This window comes from Macrobrachium rosenbergii, chromosome 5 (genome assembly GCF_040412425.1).
Source record: "Macrobrachium rosenbergii isolate ZJJX-2024 chromosome 5, ASM4041242v1, whole genome shotgun sequence".
NCBI classification, from domain to species: Eukaryota; Metazoa; Arthropoda; class Malacostraca; order Decapoda; family Palaemonidae; genus Macrobrachium; species Macrobrachium rosenbergii.
In genome coordinates, this window is record NC_089745.1 from 66,353,238 (window position 1) to 66,372,126 (window position 18,889).

At 35.9% G+C, this 18,889-nt stretch overlaps 1 protein-coding gene and 1 long non-coding RNA gene across 3 annotated transcripts in view; one reads left to right on the forward strand and one right to left on the reverse strand.

Annotated features, from left to right (window-relative positions):
• LOC136838865 (ficolin-2-like) overlaps positions 1–18,889 on the forward strand; it is a 149,073-nt gene that overhangs the window by 104,294 nt on the left and 25,890 nt on the right. The window contains exon 5 of one of the 2 annotated variants that reach the window (XM_067104527.1): positions 9,191–9,226. The exons of the other annotated variant lie outside the window; for it this stretch is intronic. Within the exon in view, the coding sequence (XP_066960628.1) occupies positions 9,191–9,226 (36 nt within the window). The remainder of the gene's footprint in view (positions 1–9,190; positions 9,227–18,889) is intronic. 2 annotated transcript variants of the gene reach the window in all.
• The window catches only part of LOC136838867 (uncharacterized), a 161,396-nt gene that overhangs the window by 66,673 nt on the left and 75,834 nt on the right, over positions 1–18,889 (reverse strand). The window lies entirely within an intron of this gene.

The window sequence follows — 18,889 nt, forward strand, 5'->3', positions numbered from 1 at the left end:
AGGGGAAGTTATTCTTACTCGGGGACGACTGGTAAAGGTAAACAGTTGCAACGTTATCGGAAATCACTAAATATGAAACAATTCTTTTTCTTCCTCTTTCGCCTCGCTTTTTAATTAAAGGTCAGAAAACTGCACTGACTTCGTCCAAAGGAATGAGAGAGAGAGAGAGAGAGAGAGAGAGAGAGAGAGAGAGAGAGAGAGAGAGAGAGAGAGAGAGAGATCAAATGATAAACTGAGCACCGAAAGTACAACAATAAAAGATTGAAAGAACAAGACTGAAACATTCATCCGACCGGGGACTTCCCCTTTTAAACTTTCACAAAGACGCCCCGCACTTCGATGGTCTGTTCGAAAAATAAGTTACCTGTTCTCTTTCCTATGTACTTTTCAAAAGAAAGAACGATTACGTTTTTATACTTTAACCCAAAACTTTTAGGTAGTAAATGTATTATCTTCGTAAATGGTAAATATTAAATATACCTTTAAAAACTTTTAACAACAAGTTCACGTTTACCATTCAACTATTCTTGCTTCCATTCTTTCATCATCTATATTAACGGTCATTGCTTCATCCTGTTACTCTTGCTTACATTTACTCTGAGTTTCCTCCTCTTGCAAAAACATTCAGAATCTTTCACTGGTTTGTGCATTTTTCCTTCACTATTCAAAATCAGTACTTCATCACCAGCAAAACTAAACCGCCCAACAAGTTTGCACCTAAGCCTGATTCCCGCTCTCCCACCTCTCGCCTAAGTCCATCATTCAAGATGAAAAACAAGTAAAAAATGCGCCGAAGTTTCTTCGGCGCAATCGAGTTTTCTGTACAGCCGCTACAGCATATAATCAAGGCCACCAAAAATAGATCTATTTTTCGGTGGTCTCGGTATAATGCTGTATGACCCGCGGCCCATGAATCTTAACCATTGCCCGGCGTTGGCATGTCCTACATCGCTGCCAGAAGCAGGATTATGGCTAACTTTAACCTTAAATAAAAAAAAAAAAAAAAACTACTGAGGCTAGAGGGCTGCACTTTGGTATGTTTGATGATTGGAGGGTGGATGATCAACATACCAATTTGCAGCCCTCTAGCCTCAGTAGTTTTTAAGATCTGAGGGCGGACAGAATGAAGTGCAGACGGACAAACAAAGCCGGCACAATAGTTTCTCTTACAGAAAATAAAAACTGAAATCAATGTAGACAGAACACACCCTTGTCTCTGACCCCGTCTTAGTAGAGAGGGATGAAATAGTAAGAGGAGTGGCTGGAAGTATATAAGACTGGCCTAAAGCGTAAGTGAAAATGGATACAAGTTTTGTTGGAGTGGAAAGGTGGAAATATGGCAAGAAATGTAATTAAAGCATGAGAGATTTACAACAGGGAAATCAGAACATCATCTATGGAGACGGAAACAGTGGGCTCAAAAGGATGGCACTGAAGTCGAAGAAATATTTCAGTGGTCAGCCAAATTCTGTGATGTCAGCACTGAATCAGCAGGAAGTGTCTGTGGGCACAGAATGAGGAGGAATAAAAGCAGTAAATGGCAGCATGATAAAATTAGTGGGTTAATGAAAGGAAAAAAGATTTTTGAGATGCAGTTACAAAATAAACCGTACAAAAGAGGATAAATTAGGCAGCTGAGGTCAACATGAGTAGAAAAATTGGTGTATGGAATTGGAATTGGAATATGAGGGTTAGGCCTGATGCCAGGCGCTGGAACCTATGAAGTCATTCAGTGCTGAAAGGGACATTGAGAGTAAAGGAGGTTTTAAAGGTTAAACAGGAGGAAAACCTCACAGTTGCACAACGAAAAAACTGTGAAGAAAGGGTGGAAAATAAGGTCGAAAAAAGAGAATATGAATGGAGGTACACTAACAGGAATGAAAGGAAAAGATGATGTATGTAACAATACAGGAGTAATAGAGAGTAGGGGAACACTGTTCTTTAGCGAAACAGCAATAGACAAATATACAAAATCTTCAAATAAAATTTACAAATGGAGAGATGGAGCCTCAAGAAAATTCATTCTTGTATCACTGGAGTGAATATTTTGAAGTACTTAAATATGGCGGGTAGAAGAGCGCACATCTGAATGATGCAAGAGTGGCACGATCAAGTGTAGATTTGAGAATGCTTCAGTTCTTTCAACATCAGTTTGAACAGCACACTCTCAGAACACATACATTTAAACTGTTTTACATGTCCTTTATGGCCATCATGCCACAATAGTAGCTACTTCCCTTGGTACAAGGGAAGTAGCTGTTGTTTGCAAAACCAGACAAAATTACCCTTTATCCACCCGACACGCAAAGATCTTGCACTTTCACTTGCTTAACACTAAGCGCCATTATATCCAGTCTTCTCCCTTTCGAAACATCACAATACATCTCTTGTCATCGATACCGCATCCAAGATCATTCATAACTCCTAAACTAATAACCTAAATTGCTTCTCTGGAAGAAAGCAGCAAAAAGTATCAAATTTGGGTTGAAAACCGTGTGTGTGTGTGTGTGTGTGTGTGTGTGTGTGTGTGTGTGTGTGTGTGTGTGTGTGTGTGTGTGTGTGTGTGTCAAGAGCAGAGTGGTATTAATAAAATCTTATCGACAGAAAACTATAGAGCGCCGCCTGCCGCAACTGCGGCAGTATTCGATCATAGATCGTAGAATGACTTCACAATACCACACTACTTGTCTATGTAAGAAGTGAAACCGTATTCTATTCACCTTTATAAAAACTTAGGCTATATTCTAAACATGTTAGTAACAACACCACACTCAATGGGGGAAAGAGGAATGACGTTATCTTTTGCGCTCCAAGTTGAATATTTGTTTTTGAATCGTACGCGAAATGATGATTTATCTTTAAAGTTGAATATTTGTTTTCGAACCGTAAGCGAAATGATGATTTATCTTTAGAGTTGAATATTTATCTTTATAGTTGAATATCTGTTTTTGAACCGTAAGCGAAATGATGATTTGTCTTTGAAGTTGAATATTTGTTCTTGAATCGTAACCGAAATGATGATTTATCTTTAAAGTTGAATATTTGTTCTTGAATCGTAACCGACATGATGATTTATCTTTAGAGTTGAATATTTGATCTTGAATCGTAAGCGAAATGATGATTTATCTTTAAAGTTGAATATTTTTTTTTAATCGTAACCGAAATGATGATTTGTCTCTAAAGTTGAATATTTGTTTTTGAATCGTAAGCGAAATGATGAACTGTCTTTAAGGTTGAATATTTGTTTTTGAATCGTAAGCGAAATGATGATTTGTCTTTAGAGTTGAATATTTGTTTTTGAATCGTAAGCGAAATAATGATTTGTCTTTAAAGTTGAACATTTGTTTTTGAATCGTAAATGAAATGATGATTTGTCTGTAAAGTTGAATATTTGTTTTTGAATCGTAAGCGAAATGATGATTTGTCTTTAAAGTTGAATATTTGTTTTTGAATCGTAAGCGAAATGATGATTTATCTTTAAAGTTGAATATATGTTTTTAAATCGTAAGCGAAATGATGATTTATCTTTAAAGTTGAATATATATTTTTGAATCGTAAGCGAAATGATGATTTATCTTTAGAGTTGAATATTTGTTTTTGAATCATAACCGAAATGATGATTTATCTTTAAAGTTGAATATTTGTTTTTGAATCGTAAGCGAAATGATGATTTGTCTTTAAAGTTGAATATTTGTTTTTGAATCGGAACCGAAATGATGATTTGTCTTTAAAGTTAAATATTTGTTTTTGAATCGTAACCGAAATGATGATTTGTCTTCAAAGTTGAATATTTTTTTCTGAATCGTAAGCAAAATGATGATTTGTCTTTAAAGTTGAATATTTGTTTTTGAATCGTAAATGAAATGATGATTTATCTTCAAAATTGATTATATTTGTTCTTGACCAGTAAGCAAAATGATGATTTGTCTTTAAAGTTGAATATTTGTTTTTGAATCGTAAGCGAAATGATGATTTATCTTTAACGTTGTATATTAGTTTTTGAATCGTAAGCGAAGTGATGATTTATCTTTAAAGTTGAATATTAGCTTTTGAATCGTAAGCGAAATGATGATTTATCTTTAAAATTGAATATTTGCTTTTGAATCGTAAACGAAATGATGATTTATCTTCAAAGTTGAATATTTGCTTTTGAATCGTAAACGAAATGATGCTTTATCTTTAAAATTGAATATTTGTTCTTGAATCGTAAATGAAATGATGATTTCACTTTAAAGTTGAATATTTGTTTTTGAATCGTAAACGAAATGATGATTTATCTTTAAAAGTGAATATTTGTTTTTGAATCGTAAATGAAATGATGATTTATCTTCAGTGTTGAATATTTGTTTTTGAATCGTAAACGAAATGATGATTTATCTTTAAAAGTGAATATTTGTTTTTGAATCATAACCGAAATGATGATTTATCTTTAAAGTTGAATATTTGTTTTCGAATCGTAGCCAAAATGATGATTTATCTTTATAGTGTAAAACTGTTGAAATCAGCCTTGTATGACAACACTAAATCGTGAATGTGTGGCTACATTAGGTTTAGTCGAAGACTGCAAAGAAACACTTCGGAAAAACTTGCAAGTAGTACTGAAGAGGGAAATGGTACAGACAGAATAGAATATAGAATTTAGGCCAAAGGCCAAGCGCTGGGACCTATGAGATCATTCAGGGCTGAAATAGAAATTGACAGTAAGAAGGTTCGAAAGGTGTAACAGGAGGAAAACCTCGAAGTTGCACTATGAAACAACTGTTAGAGTGGGTGGAAATTCCGATGGAAGAAAGAGACTACGAACGGAGGTACAGAAAAAGAAATGAATGAGGTTGCACCTAGGGTCCGAAGAGACGCTGCAAAGACCCTCTAGTAATGCCTACAGTGCACCACGCGAGGTGCACTGACGGCACTACCACACTACGGGGAGGAAATGGTACAAACAAAAGACAATGTAAAGTAATTTCAAATACGCTCAAGCTAAAAGTATGAAAAGAAGGGAATGGCAGTGAAGCAGCATTTTAATTGTGTAATCAGAAGAGGGACCGAGAGCATTAGCAGCAATCAAAGATGCAGAGATTACGGTCTACAGACAGTTTGAATATAAGAAAAAACTCAAAGAAGGGGAGACAAAGCGAACTCATGACAGAACGCAAGTAATGCTTGGAAAGTAACCCAAATCTATTCCCATAACGTCGTTTTTATCTTTGTAATTCCTCTTCGTAAACTAAGTACCCCTGCAGAAAAAAATATTCATCCTTTCCTTTAAATTGCCAACTGCAAGAACATTAAAACTGATATACTAATAAACCAGCGTCTCCCTTATGTACTAACACACACATACACACACATTATATATATATATATATATATATATATATATATATATATATATATATATAAATATATATATAAATATATATATATATATATATATATATATATATATATATATATATATATCAAATACCACAGGAAAGAAATGTAACACGATTTGATATATAAATCACGTGTAAGTGATTATGAGCACGCACACACACATACTGTATATATGTGAGCATTAAGCTACAAACGTCCTTTAATATCCAATTCGCTCTACCTCGGAAATAGTATATTTTCATATATGTTACCCGAAGGGGAATTTTTTAGTTGATAAGTTCGTCGCTCACGAGACGACGAGCTTATTATCAACTAAAAAATTCCCCTTCGGTTAACATATATGAAAATATATTATTTCCGAGGTAGAGCGAAGTGGATATTAAAGGACGTTTGTAGCTTAATGCTTGTATATGAATCACGGTGACGTGATAAATAGGCACAGAAGGGTTTACTACCGTCTGTAGCATATCCTTAGGTAAGCTGACGTTGGCTCAGTGGCAGCATGCTGGTCTTGCACTCGTAAGGTCTATAGTGCAGCCCTCCTCTAAACCTACCTACTGATACAGCTCGGAATGGGTATCAGTGTCAGCTGGAATTCAAGAAAAATGCATGGAGTAGCAATCTCATCCCTGTAACTTGTTGGGAACCTAAAGGCTCTATCCTCCTGGTGCAACCCCTCAAAAATGGAATAGGGGCATATCTTCAACATGCACCTTTCCCATTTATCTGGAGGACGTGGAGCCAGAAGGTTAGAGCCTTCTGATTTCTCAGCAGATAAAATGTACCTAAGGCCGAGGAGTGCTAAATGAAGCGTTGTGAACCATTACATTGGAGGAAATGTCCCCTCAGTTGCCAAAGCTTTAAGTCTGCTGCCCCATATTCTGTATTCATACTGGAAAAAAAAGTAGAGGAAAACATAAAAGACCAAGTCTTGGGTAACCTAGTTGATTTGTTTGGTATGTGACAAAGTAAGACGAGTCCCAGGAGTAAATGGGATGAAGAAAATCCTATGGAAGTGTTGGGAAAGGGTCTTGATCCTAGGAAACACATGGTTTCTATAGAATGATAAAACAAAGTGAGGAAAAGTTTATGTTATGTCAGTGCAAAATAGATGGAGAAGCAACTTCAAGGATGAAATGATGAGATGAGTGGATGAAGGCTTAGCTGGTCATTACTTGGTTGAAGTGGGAGCAGAGTTAATTAAGATTCCAGCTTGGGAATACATGGTGAAAATGTGGCTATCAGTTCTATTAAGACAAGTGAGTTTCATATGAAGGAAGTGAGAAGGCCATATAAGAAGGAAATAGCTGAAATATGGGCAACACTCGTTTGAGGCATGTAAAATTATAGGATGAGATCATACAGTTAGCAGGGAGGATTATGGTTATAGGTGGTTTGGATTAGCTGGATAAAAACAGTAAGCTGTAGGATGAAAAAATAAGGAGTTTAGCGAAGGAAAAATTATATTACTTGAAGTTCGTATGCAAATCTGATAAGATCATTCACAGGAATACACGAGGACGGATAAGGTAGTCCAAAGGAAAGTGACAGAGAAAAAACAGGTAGGAAATAAAAATTGGGAGGGAAAGTGAGCAAGTATTTGAGTAAGAATCTAAAAAAAAATAAGATGTTCTTTGAAAGGGTGGTAAATGCAAATAGAAAGGTTAATGAACAAATAGGTCTCAAAATGTAACAAGCATATGAAAAGGTGCTGTCTGAATTGACTTTGGTCCTCAATCAATACAGTGAGTATAACTAAGATTTGTTGACAGGGAAGAAAATGACAAGCAGAGGTGAAGGATACAAGAGTGAAAGAGGCTTGTGCACATCTGAGAATTCTCGTGGAAGTGACTGTTAAAGACATGAGGCAGGCAAACATGAGGTTAAAACATGGACAGAAACCATGAGTTTATGGGATAAAGAGTGAGAAGCTGTGGTACAGTACCGAAAGTGTGAGTGAGTGGCTATGCAGAGTGTGTAAGGCATGTCTGCAAAAACTTGAGGACTTGGAGTGTCTATAAAAGCCAAGATAAATAGTTAGCAAAGGACCGTTGAACCAACTGTCCTTTATGGAAGTAAAAGTGGGGATACAGACAGGGAATGAAAGTTTAAGAGGCTGAGGCTTTTGAGATGAGTTGTTTGTATAATGTGTGTAGCATACAAAGAAGTGGAACAGCAAGATGGTTTGTTCATGTGGAAAGAGAAATGGATGAAAGCTTTGTGAAAACTGTATACACTGGAAATGTTAGGAGAGAAAAAGTGAGAATGACATAGAGAGTAATTTTAAAGAGGTACTGGAAAAGGTCTACAATATCCAAGAAGCATGAGAGCAAAAGCATAGTAAACTAAAAGGCACTGTTTTTATGAGGTTCAAGGTGTATTAAGCAGATAATGTTATGGAAGTTTCCACGATTCATCGGTTAAAATACATATGTGGTGGAGGTCATACATACATACATACATACATACATACATATATATATATATATATATATATATATATATATATATATATATATATATATATATATATATATATATATACAGTATATATATATATATATATATATATGTATAGTATAGACATATGTATGTATGTACAGTATGTATGATGTGTGTGACTGTGTATAACAAGTCTGGCCCAGCAACACTAACATTTCAGAATAAATCTGTGCAAACAAATGGAATCAGAAAAGATCTTACTGCACATTATTCAAAAAAAATTTAAAAATAATGATAAAAACTGAACTGGTTCCGCAGAGGTCCTCACAGATCCCGACCTTAGAAAGGAATGGAAGAACTAAATACCATTTCGAAGCGCTTCTTTGGATGCCAGAATAAATAACTCAATCAGTGCACGCTATTAGCCTACCTCATTTTTAAAATCAATATTCCTCTCTCACTCTTATTCCCCACGGCATTCAGGAGAAACCGAATTAGCATAAATTTGCGAAGTTGATGAAAGTAGAAATTGACAGTCCACGAACACACGAGGCTTTTTCTGGTTCTCCCGATTGGGTCGCGAGGGCGGAAAATAGGATTGCTCTCTTGTAGGGTACAATTCCAGGCGCTGCCACATCTGGGGCCTCCTTTCTTAATAATAGGTTGTGCTGCAGACGTGTGTTGGGTATGTGAATTTTTGGATTTACTGACACGCTTCTACCTATGTCATTGTCCGTATCTGTGTGTACTATACGTGGATTCGACAGCTTTTGTGTACATGACTATATTCCCGTATTTGTGTGTGCTGCCTGGGTGAGCAGGTGTGCTGGTTGGGTAAAAAAAAAAAAAATACAAGATACAGTAGTTATAGTTAAAAGACCGCATGCTTATATAACAGATGTAAGCTTGAAGTGTTCTTTATCAAAAAGTATATGATATTTCTCACTTCCAGACAGATATTCACATCTGACATTTTCCTTTCCACAGTCCCATTAAACTTTCAGTTTTCCAAGGATTCACTTTCTCCTTCCCACCATCAGACACTGGGCACTTCACTTTTACAGAAACTAATTTTTCATTTTTTAATACCCTTCCACTGATCATATCTCTCTCCACGAGCTCTATGCAATCTGCTTTTCCAGAAATCACAATGACATTTCTAAATTCCAAAAACTTGCATAGGAGTCATGAAACTCTCAACCGACATCCAAATATCCAAAGGTGAACATGTCTCCCTCTTAGAACTCGCTCCAAACATTCCCCACTTCTCAAAACGCACATTCAACACCCCACTTGCACACGAGCACATCTGAAACTTTCCATTTCCAAAAGCACCCAGTACTGAATCTCAAATATCTTACTTTGCCAGGTGAAAGCAAGGGCAACTGTACATCTATGTTTCCAGGTTAGTGAATTGAAGTTTAATAAAATTTCACTTATAAACATTCCAAAGGCTCAGGCTAGTTATTATAGATTCCATGGCATTTTTAACAATCCTCTGAACTATGTAACTAATAATTTCTATTACATTCCTTTTTTTTCAAACTAGGAAGGACTTATACTAGTGAACACATCATCAATAAGAGTAGCAAAGCGAATAATAACAAAGTACTGTTATGTTAAGCGATTCAGTCCCACTTGCTATACCTTCAGACAAATTATCATATAAAAAAGCATAAAACAGTATTTTCTTTTAAACATTAAAACATATATATTTTATATTTATATATATGTATATATATATATATATATATATATATATATATATATATATATATATATATTTATATATATATATATATATATATATATATATATATATACATTATATATATCATATATAATTATATACCATATATATATATATATATATATATATATATATATATATATATATATATATATATATATATATATATATATCCCAGTTTTCCTTTCTATCAAAGTAAAGAAATGCTAGGTTATGGGTCTATCAATATTCTTGCCTTTGGCAGTCGGTAACAATAAAGAACTGTAAGAAAAAGTTAGTTTTCTCCAGGGGCATTGATTTACGAAGAGGAATTACTTTGGATGAAAACGACACATCGGGAATAGTTTTCATTTTTGTGCCACTTCTCCAGCTTCCTTTCTCATTCATTGTCGTTCTCCCGATCTTTGGTGAGTTCATTTCGTCTACCTGTCTTTCAGATGTGCGACTGTTTCTTTATCGCATCGTCTCTTAAACTCTTTCTAATTCCATATCTCACTGTTACTAATATTCACGTTCATAAGTTTATGGGTCAATGGCGTCACTTTTCGTTGTCATCACTTCACGTGTCTTTTGGTTTACATTGCAAGCTCCGGACTTCGCTGCCGAATCCAGGTTCAACTAACAGGTTCGGCAGCCAGTTATGGAGCACCCTTATTATCACATGGATGAGCGCCACCAACATCACATGACTAACCAGGACCGGGCTCTCCTCCGGGCCTACTGTAGTAACCAAATTTTCGTCTTCACGTTGTGCCAAAAGCGGATCAAAACTGCAACAAACTTTATAGGCAGCTCTACGGGCAAGCGCCCACGCTGGCATAATGCAGGTTTAATCGCAAACAATGACAATAGACCAGTGCGTTCTGAGAATCCTGTCTATGAGTTAATCTTTACCGTATATACCATTAGCATCATTTCCGTCTTCATTACCATTTACAAGATTTTTCTTTTGCATTACTTCTCAAGCCATAGAATAACATAAGGGCGGACTTACTAACAATTCTGCGCAGATATATAGACAATTTAATTTGTTCATTCATACCATGGGACTAATTCATTATATAGATTACAACCTAGATACAAATATTTAAGCTGAATGTGTAAAAGGCCACTTCATTTCTGTCTGTTTTAAAAGGTGTGATATGTCAATAAGGATGGGTCACAAACAGACTCATCATTACCCATATATATATATATATATATATATATATATATATATATATATATATATATATATATATATATATATATATATATATATATGTATATATACGTATATGTATTTTTATGCATGTAAATATCCATATATACAATGTGTGTGGGTTTGTCATCCAACCTTATTTGCACATTCTTTCTTTCTTTAAATTTTCAAATGAAAGCTCTTATGGACACAGTCAACAGACTATGAACCCCAGGGAGCTCCAAAAGGAAACCAGTCTATAGAGAGAGACATGTTATAGGAAAAGGTGTTTTATAAATAAACATAAGGGAAAAGAAAATAAAACTGATAAACCTGAATCAGGGAGATGTCAGCTGTAAACAGGAATGACTTTGCTCCTCGCTTAAACACTTGGCGACCAGAAATTCCGCAACTGCACTAGGCAAACTATTCAACATTTTAGTTGTAACCAAAACAAAATTCCTAGCAAACTGATTAGTATTAGACCTAATACTAATACACAACACTCCGTTTACAGCAGCAGCCAGTCCAGTGTCATGAGCCAAGGCTGCTAGGTCAGATTAAGAAGAGTGCAGAGGATGTTTGTCATTGCAGTACAGTTTACCCAATAAACATAATGAACTCACTTTATGTCTATCCCAAAATTCAACATTAAGCGCTGGCATAATAAATTTGACTGATGCCATAACTATATCCAAGCATTTGAGAAGACAGTCAGCACCAGAAGACTATACTGGAGAACAGTACTCCAAACAAGGAAGAAGAAAAATTAAAACATTGATATAAGAGCATCATCATGAAACATTCAAAAGGATTTACACAAGGTAACAGTGTTTTGAGAAACAAGAACAATATTACCGGTATTTACTTCTCAAAAGTCACTTTTTTATCAAATTTCACCTACCATCCTAAGAGAATCATTGACATTCAAAACCGTACCATGTGAATGTAAATCAGGATACAAAGGCAAAAGTGTTCTGGATTGACTAACAATCATACTCGGAGTTTCATACTCTATAGCCTACTCCACTCATGAATACATGACAGATCTCTATTCAAAGACTCTGCAACCACACACCTAAGGCACAGAGAAGGAACAACAGCTAAATGAGTAGCATCACTGTCGTATGCAATCAATTTGTTCTCCAGAACTTCCACATGTCACTAATATAGATAATAAGTAGCAAAGGTCCAAGAACACTACCTTAAAGAACATCTGAACTGACAGTGCTATGATAATCGTTTAAACACTCAATAATATTTGGACTTCCATAAATATCGCTCCTACTAAGGTAAATAAGATCATGATGAATACCATACCAATTGGCCTGGGATTTCAATTATACCTTTCTTAAAAATTAACATCAGGAACAACGTGATCGATCTCCACATTTACCTTTAATCAAACTATGATCAGATAAGCCCACTGGCAGACCAACCCCACAAGATAGTCTCTGTAATATATGTAATACTGGGCTAAGATGGTTGGCAGATTTTTGTTTATGTTCATTTATTAACTGTTCACAACCAGAAATAGTGAAAAGTCTACAGCAGCAACACCGTGATTATCTGTGGCAGCAACTGAGCTCAGTCATTCCGTGTGATGAACTTTGTAATTACCAATGATAATGAAAAAGGCATTGGAATCAGCTTCTCGAAATACTGCCACTTTGGTAAGAAAGCAGACATAAATAGTCATCCAAATCTGGGTTCCTATAGCTAGCAAAAACATAAAAGATCTATTAGTCTTCAACAAACTTTGACACCTTAACTTCAAGAAATCTCTACTCATACAGTGGCCAATGACATACAGAAACAGGTAAAAAGTGCGTCGAAGTTTCTTCGGCGCAATTAGGTTTTCAGTAGAGTATAATCTATACCACCGAAAATAGATCTATCTTTCGGTGGTCTCGGTATAATGCTGTATGAGCCGCGGCCCATGAAACTTTACCAACGGCCCGGTGGTGGCCTGTCCTATATCGTTGCCAGAAGCACGATTATGGTTAACTTTAACCTTAAATAAAATCAAAACTACTGAGACTAGAGAGCTGCAATTTGGTATGTTTGATGATTTGAGGGTGGATGATCAACATAGCTACCAATCTGCAGCCCTCTAGCCTTAGTAGTTTTTAAGATCTAGGGGTGGACAGAAAAATGCGGACGGACAGACGAAGCGGCACAATAGTTTTCTTTTACAGAAAACAGAAAACTAAAACCCTACCAAATATACAGAAACATTCCACGGGCCCTTGAAATGGCAGTATATTTGAGTAAGATGGGCTTCTTGAACCTGGAATCAACAGCTCTGAAATGTCGCAAATCAGAGACAAGACTTTCCTAAAAAAAAAAAAAAAAAAAAAAAATATCAAAATTGACAAAAACAACATCAAAGTCCTTTTTATTCTCATATAAACCAAGGGCATTGCTATATAAAATACGACATTTCCGTGATTGATTCTGTGGGCCAGGAGTAAGCCGACATACCCAACAAGGAAAAATACATCTCTAAATTTGCCAGACACAAAAGGAAGGGCTGCAATGATGGTCTTGCAAATGTCTACGGGTAAAGAAAATGAGAAAGAAATGATAAGGATAAGGCAACCTCTGCTAACCCTCCAGGCATCCTCGGCCCTTCTACTAAGCCTGCCCTACACACCGTTTGAAAAATATGAGGAAAAGGGAGATGACAGACAAGTGCGCTCAAACGCAGCCACAAGCAAAGGAACTCCAATCCAAGTTTATTGTCCAAGAATGATAAACAGCGGTTTATTTCGGAGTGGTCTTCTCCTAGGAGAGATGCTTACTGGGCTTTTCTATACAACAAGAAAAGCCAGATTGCACAGGCTAAGAAGTGTATGGTGTTAGTGATGTCAAGAATGTCACCAATATTGCACAGGCTAAGAAGTGTATGGTGTCAGAGATGTCAAGAATGTCACCAGTAAAATATATGCAATGAATATGCCAGGCTATAGCAACATGCCAACGATCACGGAAGGACTCAACAACTGCCTGTACTGGCCAGCCTTAGAAGGCACCTTAGTCTCGCTAGTGGTAGTATCTCAATGGACAGTTGATGTAATGGCCTTTTACACCCTCAGTTTAAATAACTATATCTACTGCGCATTTCAAGGTCGTGTCTAATTAATTTTCGTCGATAAAATCTTACCAGAGCATCGGATATGGATCGTATTTTGGGAATAGCTATTTGAAGCCACAGCCTAATTGGCAAAAATGTGCAGTGATGTCTAATGTGGATAATTAAGGCACTTATCAGAGTAAATAAAAAAAATTTAAAGGGAAACTTAGCTAAATGTAGTAGGTTCGTAGATAGAGGCTAGTAAAACGTCATTACTGATGGCCCTCCCACTCACTGATACTCTAGTGTGAAGTATTTTACCAGACACCTCGCCCATATACTTCATGAATGAAGACTCAGATGTTGTTAGTAGTAGTAACAGTAGTAGTATATGGAATTCTTACATTGTTTTACACACTCAAACACCTACCCTACATTCTCTCTCTCTCTCTCTCTCTCTCTCTCTCTCTCTCTCTCTCTCTCTCTTTCCGGTAAGTCATGTCTGTAAGTAGAGTGCAACAAGGGAATGGGCATCAAATGAGAATATTAATTGTGTAATACAGTTCCATGGCTCAATTCACATTTCCTTTAACTTGAAATAAGCACCAAGTCTTACAGTAACACTCTCTGTGAAAACAACCATTGTTACCCCGGGGTTTCTGTTGCTTCACATTGTCTCCTCAAATGTTCCGGTTCACGTGTACCTGCCTAGTCCTGCTAAATGAATGTAACATAACGCAAGTGTTCTAACCTTAACTTCCTTAATGCATGATCAGTCCCATTATAAATCCACAGTGCTTAATATAGCACACTATCCCCCCCTTCATTATGTTATGTGTGTGTCTCTGTGTCAGTTTTGTCGTTTCTGTACGCTCGATTCATTTACTTGAAACTGAGACTCTAATGTTTGTTGTACGGTTGTTGAGTGGTTATCAGTGAGTCTACGTATTCCCCGTTTTATATATTTATTTATTTTTTATGGATTTCAAGTCACTCATTCTTTCATTTTTTAGTTATTTTGATTATATCATTTACATCGTTTATTATATATATATATATATTTCATTTAATCGTAACTACACTGTAGTGCTGAATGATGCTCCTAACGCATAGCCCAAGCGCTTGGGGAATGCCCTAAAATTTATAATCCACCAATTCATTGATTATATTCAACTTTATTGAAATTGGAGGAAATATGAAATAGAAAAACAAATATTGTAATGTAAAATTATGTAAAAGATTATGATGCTGTTTGTTTAAGATTAAGCCAGCCTTGTGTGAATCAGGGTCTTGCGCTTGGAGCAGAATATAAGCGAAGAACTTTCGATGGAAATAGAGAAAATAAAATTTCGATAATTATCGCAAATCTTACTCAAGGTATTAATTATTGTACAAGAAGGTCAAATATTTGTGTCTCTACGATCAATATCATACTGCTGGGAACCCTGCTATTACGTCTGATGTCATAGTTACGTCACAACTAGCCTCTCTCTGGGTGCTAACTAAATTTAGCTAAGTTTCCTTTTAATTTCTTTGATTTACTCTGATAAGTGCCTTAATTATCCACATTAGACATCGCTGCATATTTTTGCCAATTAGGCAGTGGCTTCAAATAGCTATTTCCAAAATACGATCCATATCCGATACTTTGGTAAGATTTTATCGACGAAAATCTATTAGACACGGCCCTGAAATGCACAGCAGATTGCAATCGCAACAGTGAATTATTCCTAAAGTATGAATCTTCCAAAATATTAGTAATGGAACAAATTAAACTGCCTACATGTCTACGGAAAATCATAAATAGGTCAGCCCATTATATTCATATTACATACGGTATATATGCACTATATATATAAATATGATATGATATATATATATATTGATTAAAAAGCCACAATAATATAATTGATAAATTGTATATTTTAAGACATAAAATATACAAGAAAGGGGATAAAAACGAGGAGCTTTCGACCGTTTGCGCATATCAGTTGGCTGAAGAGACCGTTGCATTACATATCCCCTTTCTTTGTATATTTTTATGTCTTAAAATATACAATTTATCAATTATATTATTGTGGCTTTTTAATCATTATCTTCGATCACAATATAGTGATGCTCCTTATATATATATATATATATATATATATATATATATATATATATATATATATATATATATATATATATATATATATGTGTGTGTGTGCAGGTGTGTGTGTGTGTGTGTAACTTCTGTCACAGGAATAACGTGATATAAAATATAAACAGATTATATGGCCACGAGGAAAGTCAAAACTGGTTGCAAGATCAAATGCCTTAGAATAAAGGTGAAAGATCTTGTTTCACTTTTATCATAGCCATATACTCAGATTATATTTTATATCACGTTGTTATTCCTGTCATAGAAGTTTGTGGCCTATATAAAAAAAAAATATATATATATATATATATATATATATATATATATATATATATATATATATATATATATACATACATATTATGTATATATTATACATATATATATACATATTTATATATATAATATATATACCGTATATATTGCGTATATATATACATAATGCCTTATTTCCATGGGTAAGAGAATAAAACATTTACTGAGACTATTTACAGAAAGGTAAGACAGGTAAAATGCAATGTATTACATATAGCAAAAATTAGTAAGTAGTATTTCACTTACCTGAGAATAAGTGAAGAGAACTGACAGTATCAAAAGTTCAGTACTTCTGCTTAGCAATAAGGGGGGAGGTAGTCTTTATCCTGGAAACAGTAACTTTAGGCTTGTGTCATCAAAGGGTAAGCTGCCATCCAATAGTTGGTTCAAATGTCTCCAATTTGTATGGATTATATTCTTCATAAGTAGGCACATGGCAGTTATGTTCTTGAGTCATTGACATTTTACCACCAGTGATTCCTCAATACGTCGTCTTGGAATTTGCATTACTTCTGCTGGGCTAGCACTTCATTTGTTCTGTGGCAAGGACGACAGTGTTCAACGAGACCATGCCAGCTGATTGTTTGCTGATATTATGAGTGTTATATACTATAGTATAATTGCAGAAACCCAGAAGGGGTGTTCCTCTTGTCAGGGTCCACTATGGTGTGCGTAATAGGGAATACTCTCCATTTACTCTGGTATAATCTTGGCGACTGACAGAGTCACATCTTCTGTGCTGTGACTTCATTTCATCGTTGATTGGTTTTCTTTGGGCATGATGAGTCTCCAGAAGTTTTCTGGTTTTACATCAAATCTGAAAATCTATATCAGTCATTCCGTGGAGGCATTTCAGTAACACTTTAGACTGAGGTTTCTTCACGTTTACACTGCTGATTATCATATCATTGAAGTGAAAAGCTGCTGTTTTTAAATCGCAAATGAGCTGTTCCAAAGTTGCTTAAAAATATCCTGGCGTAGAAATGATGCCATATCATAAACTGGTTTACAGCAGCATGCTAAGGCGAGCACGGAGTGCAAGCTTCTTTGGACTTTACTTCATCACATACAGTACATAATTTAACATCTAACTTCCGTTAATTTATTTGGAGTTCTGGTTCTTCAAACTTTTCACGAAGACACGTCACAATTCACACTACTAAATCCTATGCTACAAAGAGTTAGGTATCTAATTTTGTGCTCAAATTATGGCTTTGTAAATTATTGTTCTCATATTTAGGTGACCACGTCTATGATTTGTCTCATACCACCCATCAGTCCACCCTTTACATTATTTACTTTGGAAATCAGTATCTTCGAAATGTATAGTTCAGTGACTTTTTCCCTTGTAAGGATGAGTTTTGAATTTCTCCTACTTTTCTGAGCTGAGCATGCCGCCGCCTCCTCCTCCTTTTTCCTGCTTTCTTAGGGTCTGAGCCAGCAAAAGGTACCCAGCTGACTTGCCTTACAAACAAGTGTTCCGAGTTTGATCCGAGGCAAGGAATGCGATTTGTGTACGTATTTCGTGAAAACCTAAGAAGTGAGTCAGGTACTTGATAACTAGTCGACATTCATGGGTCATAGCCAGGATAAAGAGGAGCAGTTTTAAAAAGACAATGTTGTATTTTGAAAAGAAAGTGCACAGGCAGATGACAGAGTCTGAAAATGTTTGTAAGAGGAGAAAATTGATAAAGTGAGTATTTTAAAGAATAAGATTCTGGATAAACAACCAGAAGGAAAAGGTGAATGAATGGAGGGGGCTGACTTAAACAGGCACTGCCTTTGCAAGTAATTGGTGAAGCTGACGGTAAGGAAAGAGGCGCATTGCATTATGGGCAGTCTGGAGTGTAAGGAGTCTGAAAAAGAACAGAACAGAATATACAATTTACGCCCAGGGGGGGCCTCTGAGGTCATTCAGCGCTGAAACGGAAACTGACAGCAAAAAGGTTTGAAAGGTGTCACAGGAGGAAAACCTCGCAGTTGCACTATGAATCATTTGTTAGGAAAAGGTGGAAAGTAAGATGGAAGAAAGCGAATATGAGCGGCGGTACGGTAAAAGGAATGAAAGGGGGTGAAGCTAAGAGCCGAAGGAACGCTGCAGAGAACCTTGAGTAATGCCTACTGAGCACCGCATGAGGTGCACTGACGGCAGTACCCCCTACAGGGGTCTGGAAAAGAATATGAAGAATTTTTTTACAGAAGCAAAATTTTTCATATATAAAGCAAAGACTAGTTTTTGGAACTAAAGTGTGGCTGCTGAATATAAATCAAACGTTTACTCTGTTACGTGGGGAGTAAGACGACTGTATAGAAGAAATGTAGAAAGAAAAAAAGTCAGAAAAAGAGTAAGTGAAAAATTGGATTCTCGTGTTTGAGGCTGTCTGATGCATGAGGAGAATGAATGACGTGAAGCTGGTGATAAAGGTTTATATTTCATATCTCTTGGAAGGCAGATGACACTTAGAAAGTGCTGGGTTAATGGACTGACAGAGGTAAAGTCTGACAGAGGTGAAGTAAGTCTTTAATTAGGCATTAGTGCATGCCAGATAAGATGGAAGTCACCTTGATTTAAAAGCCAGAAGATGAGCACAGAGCACAGCAATA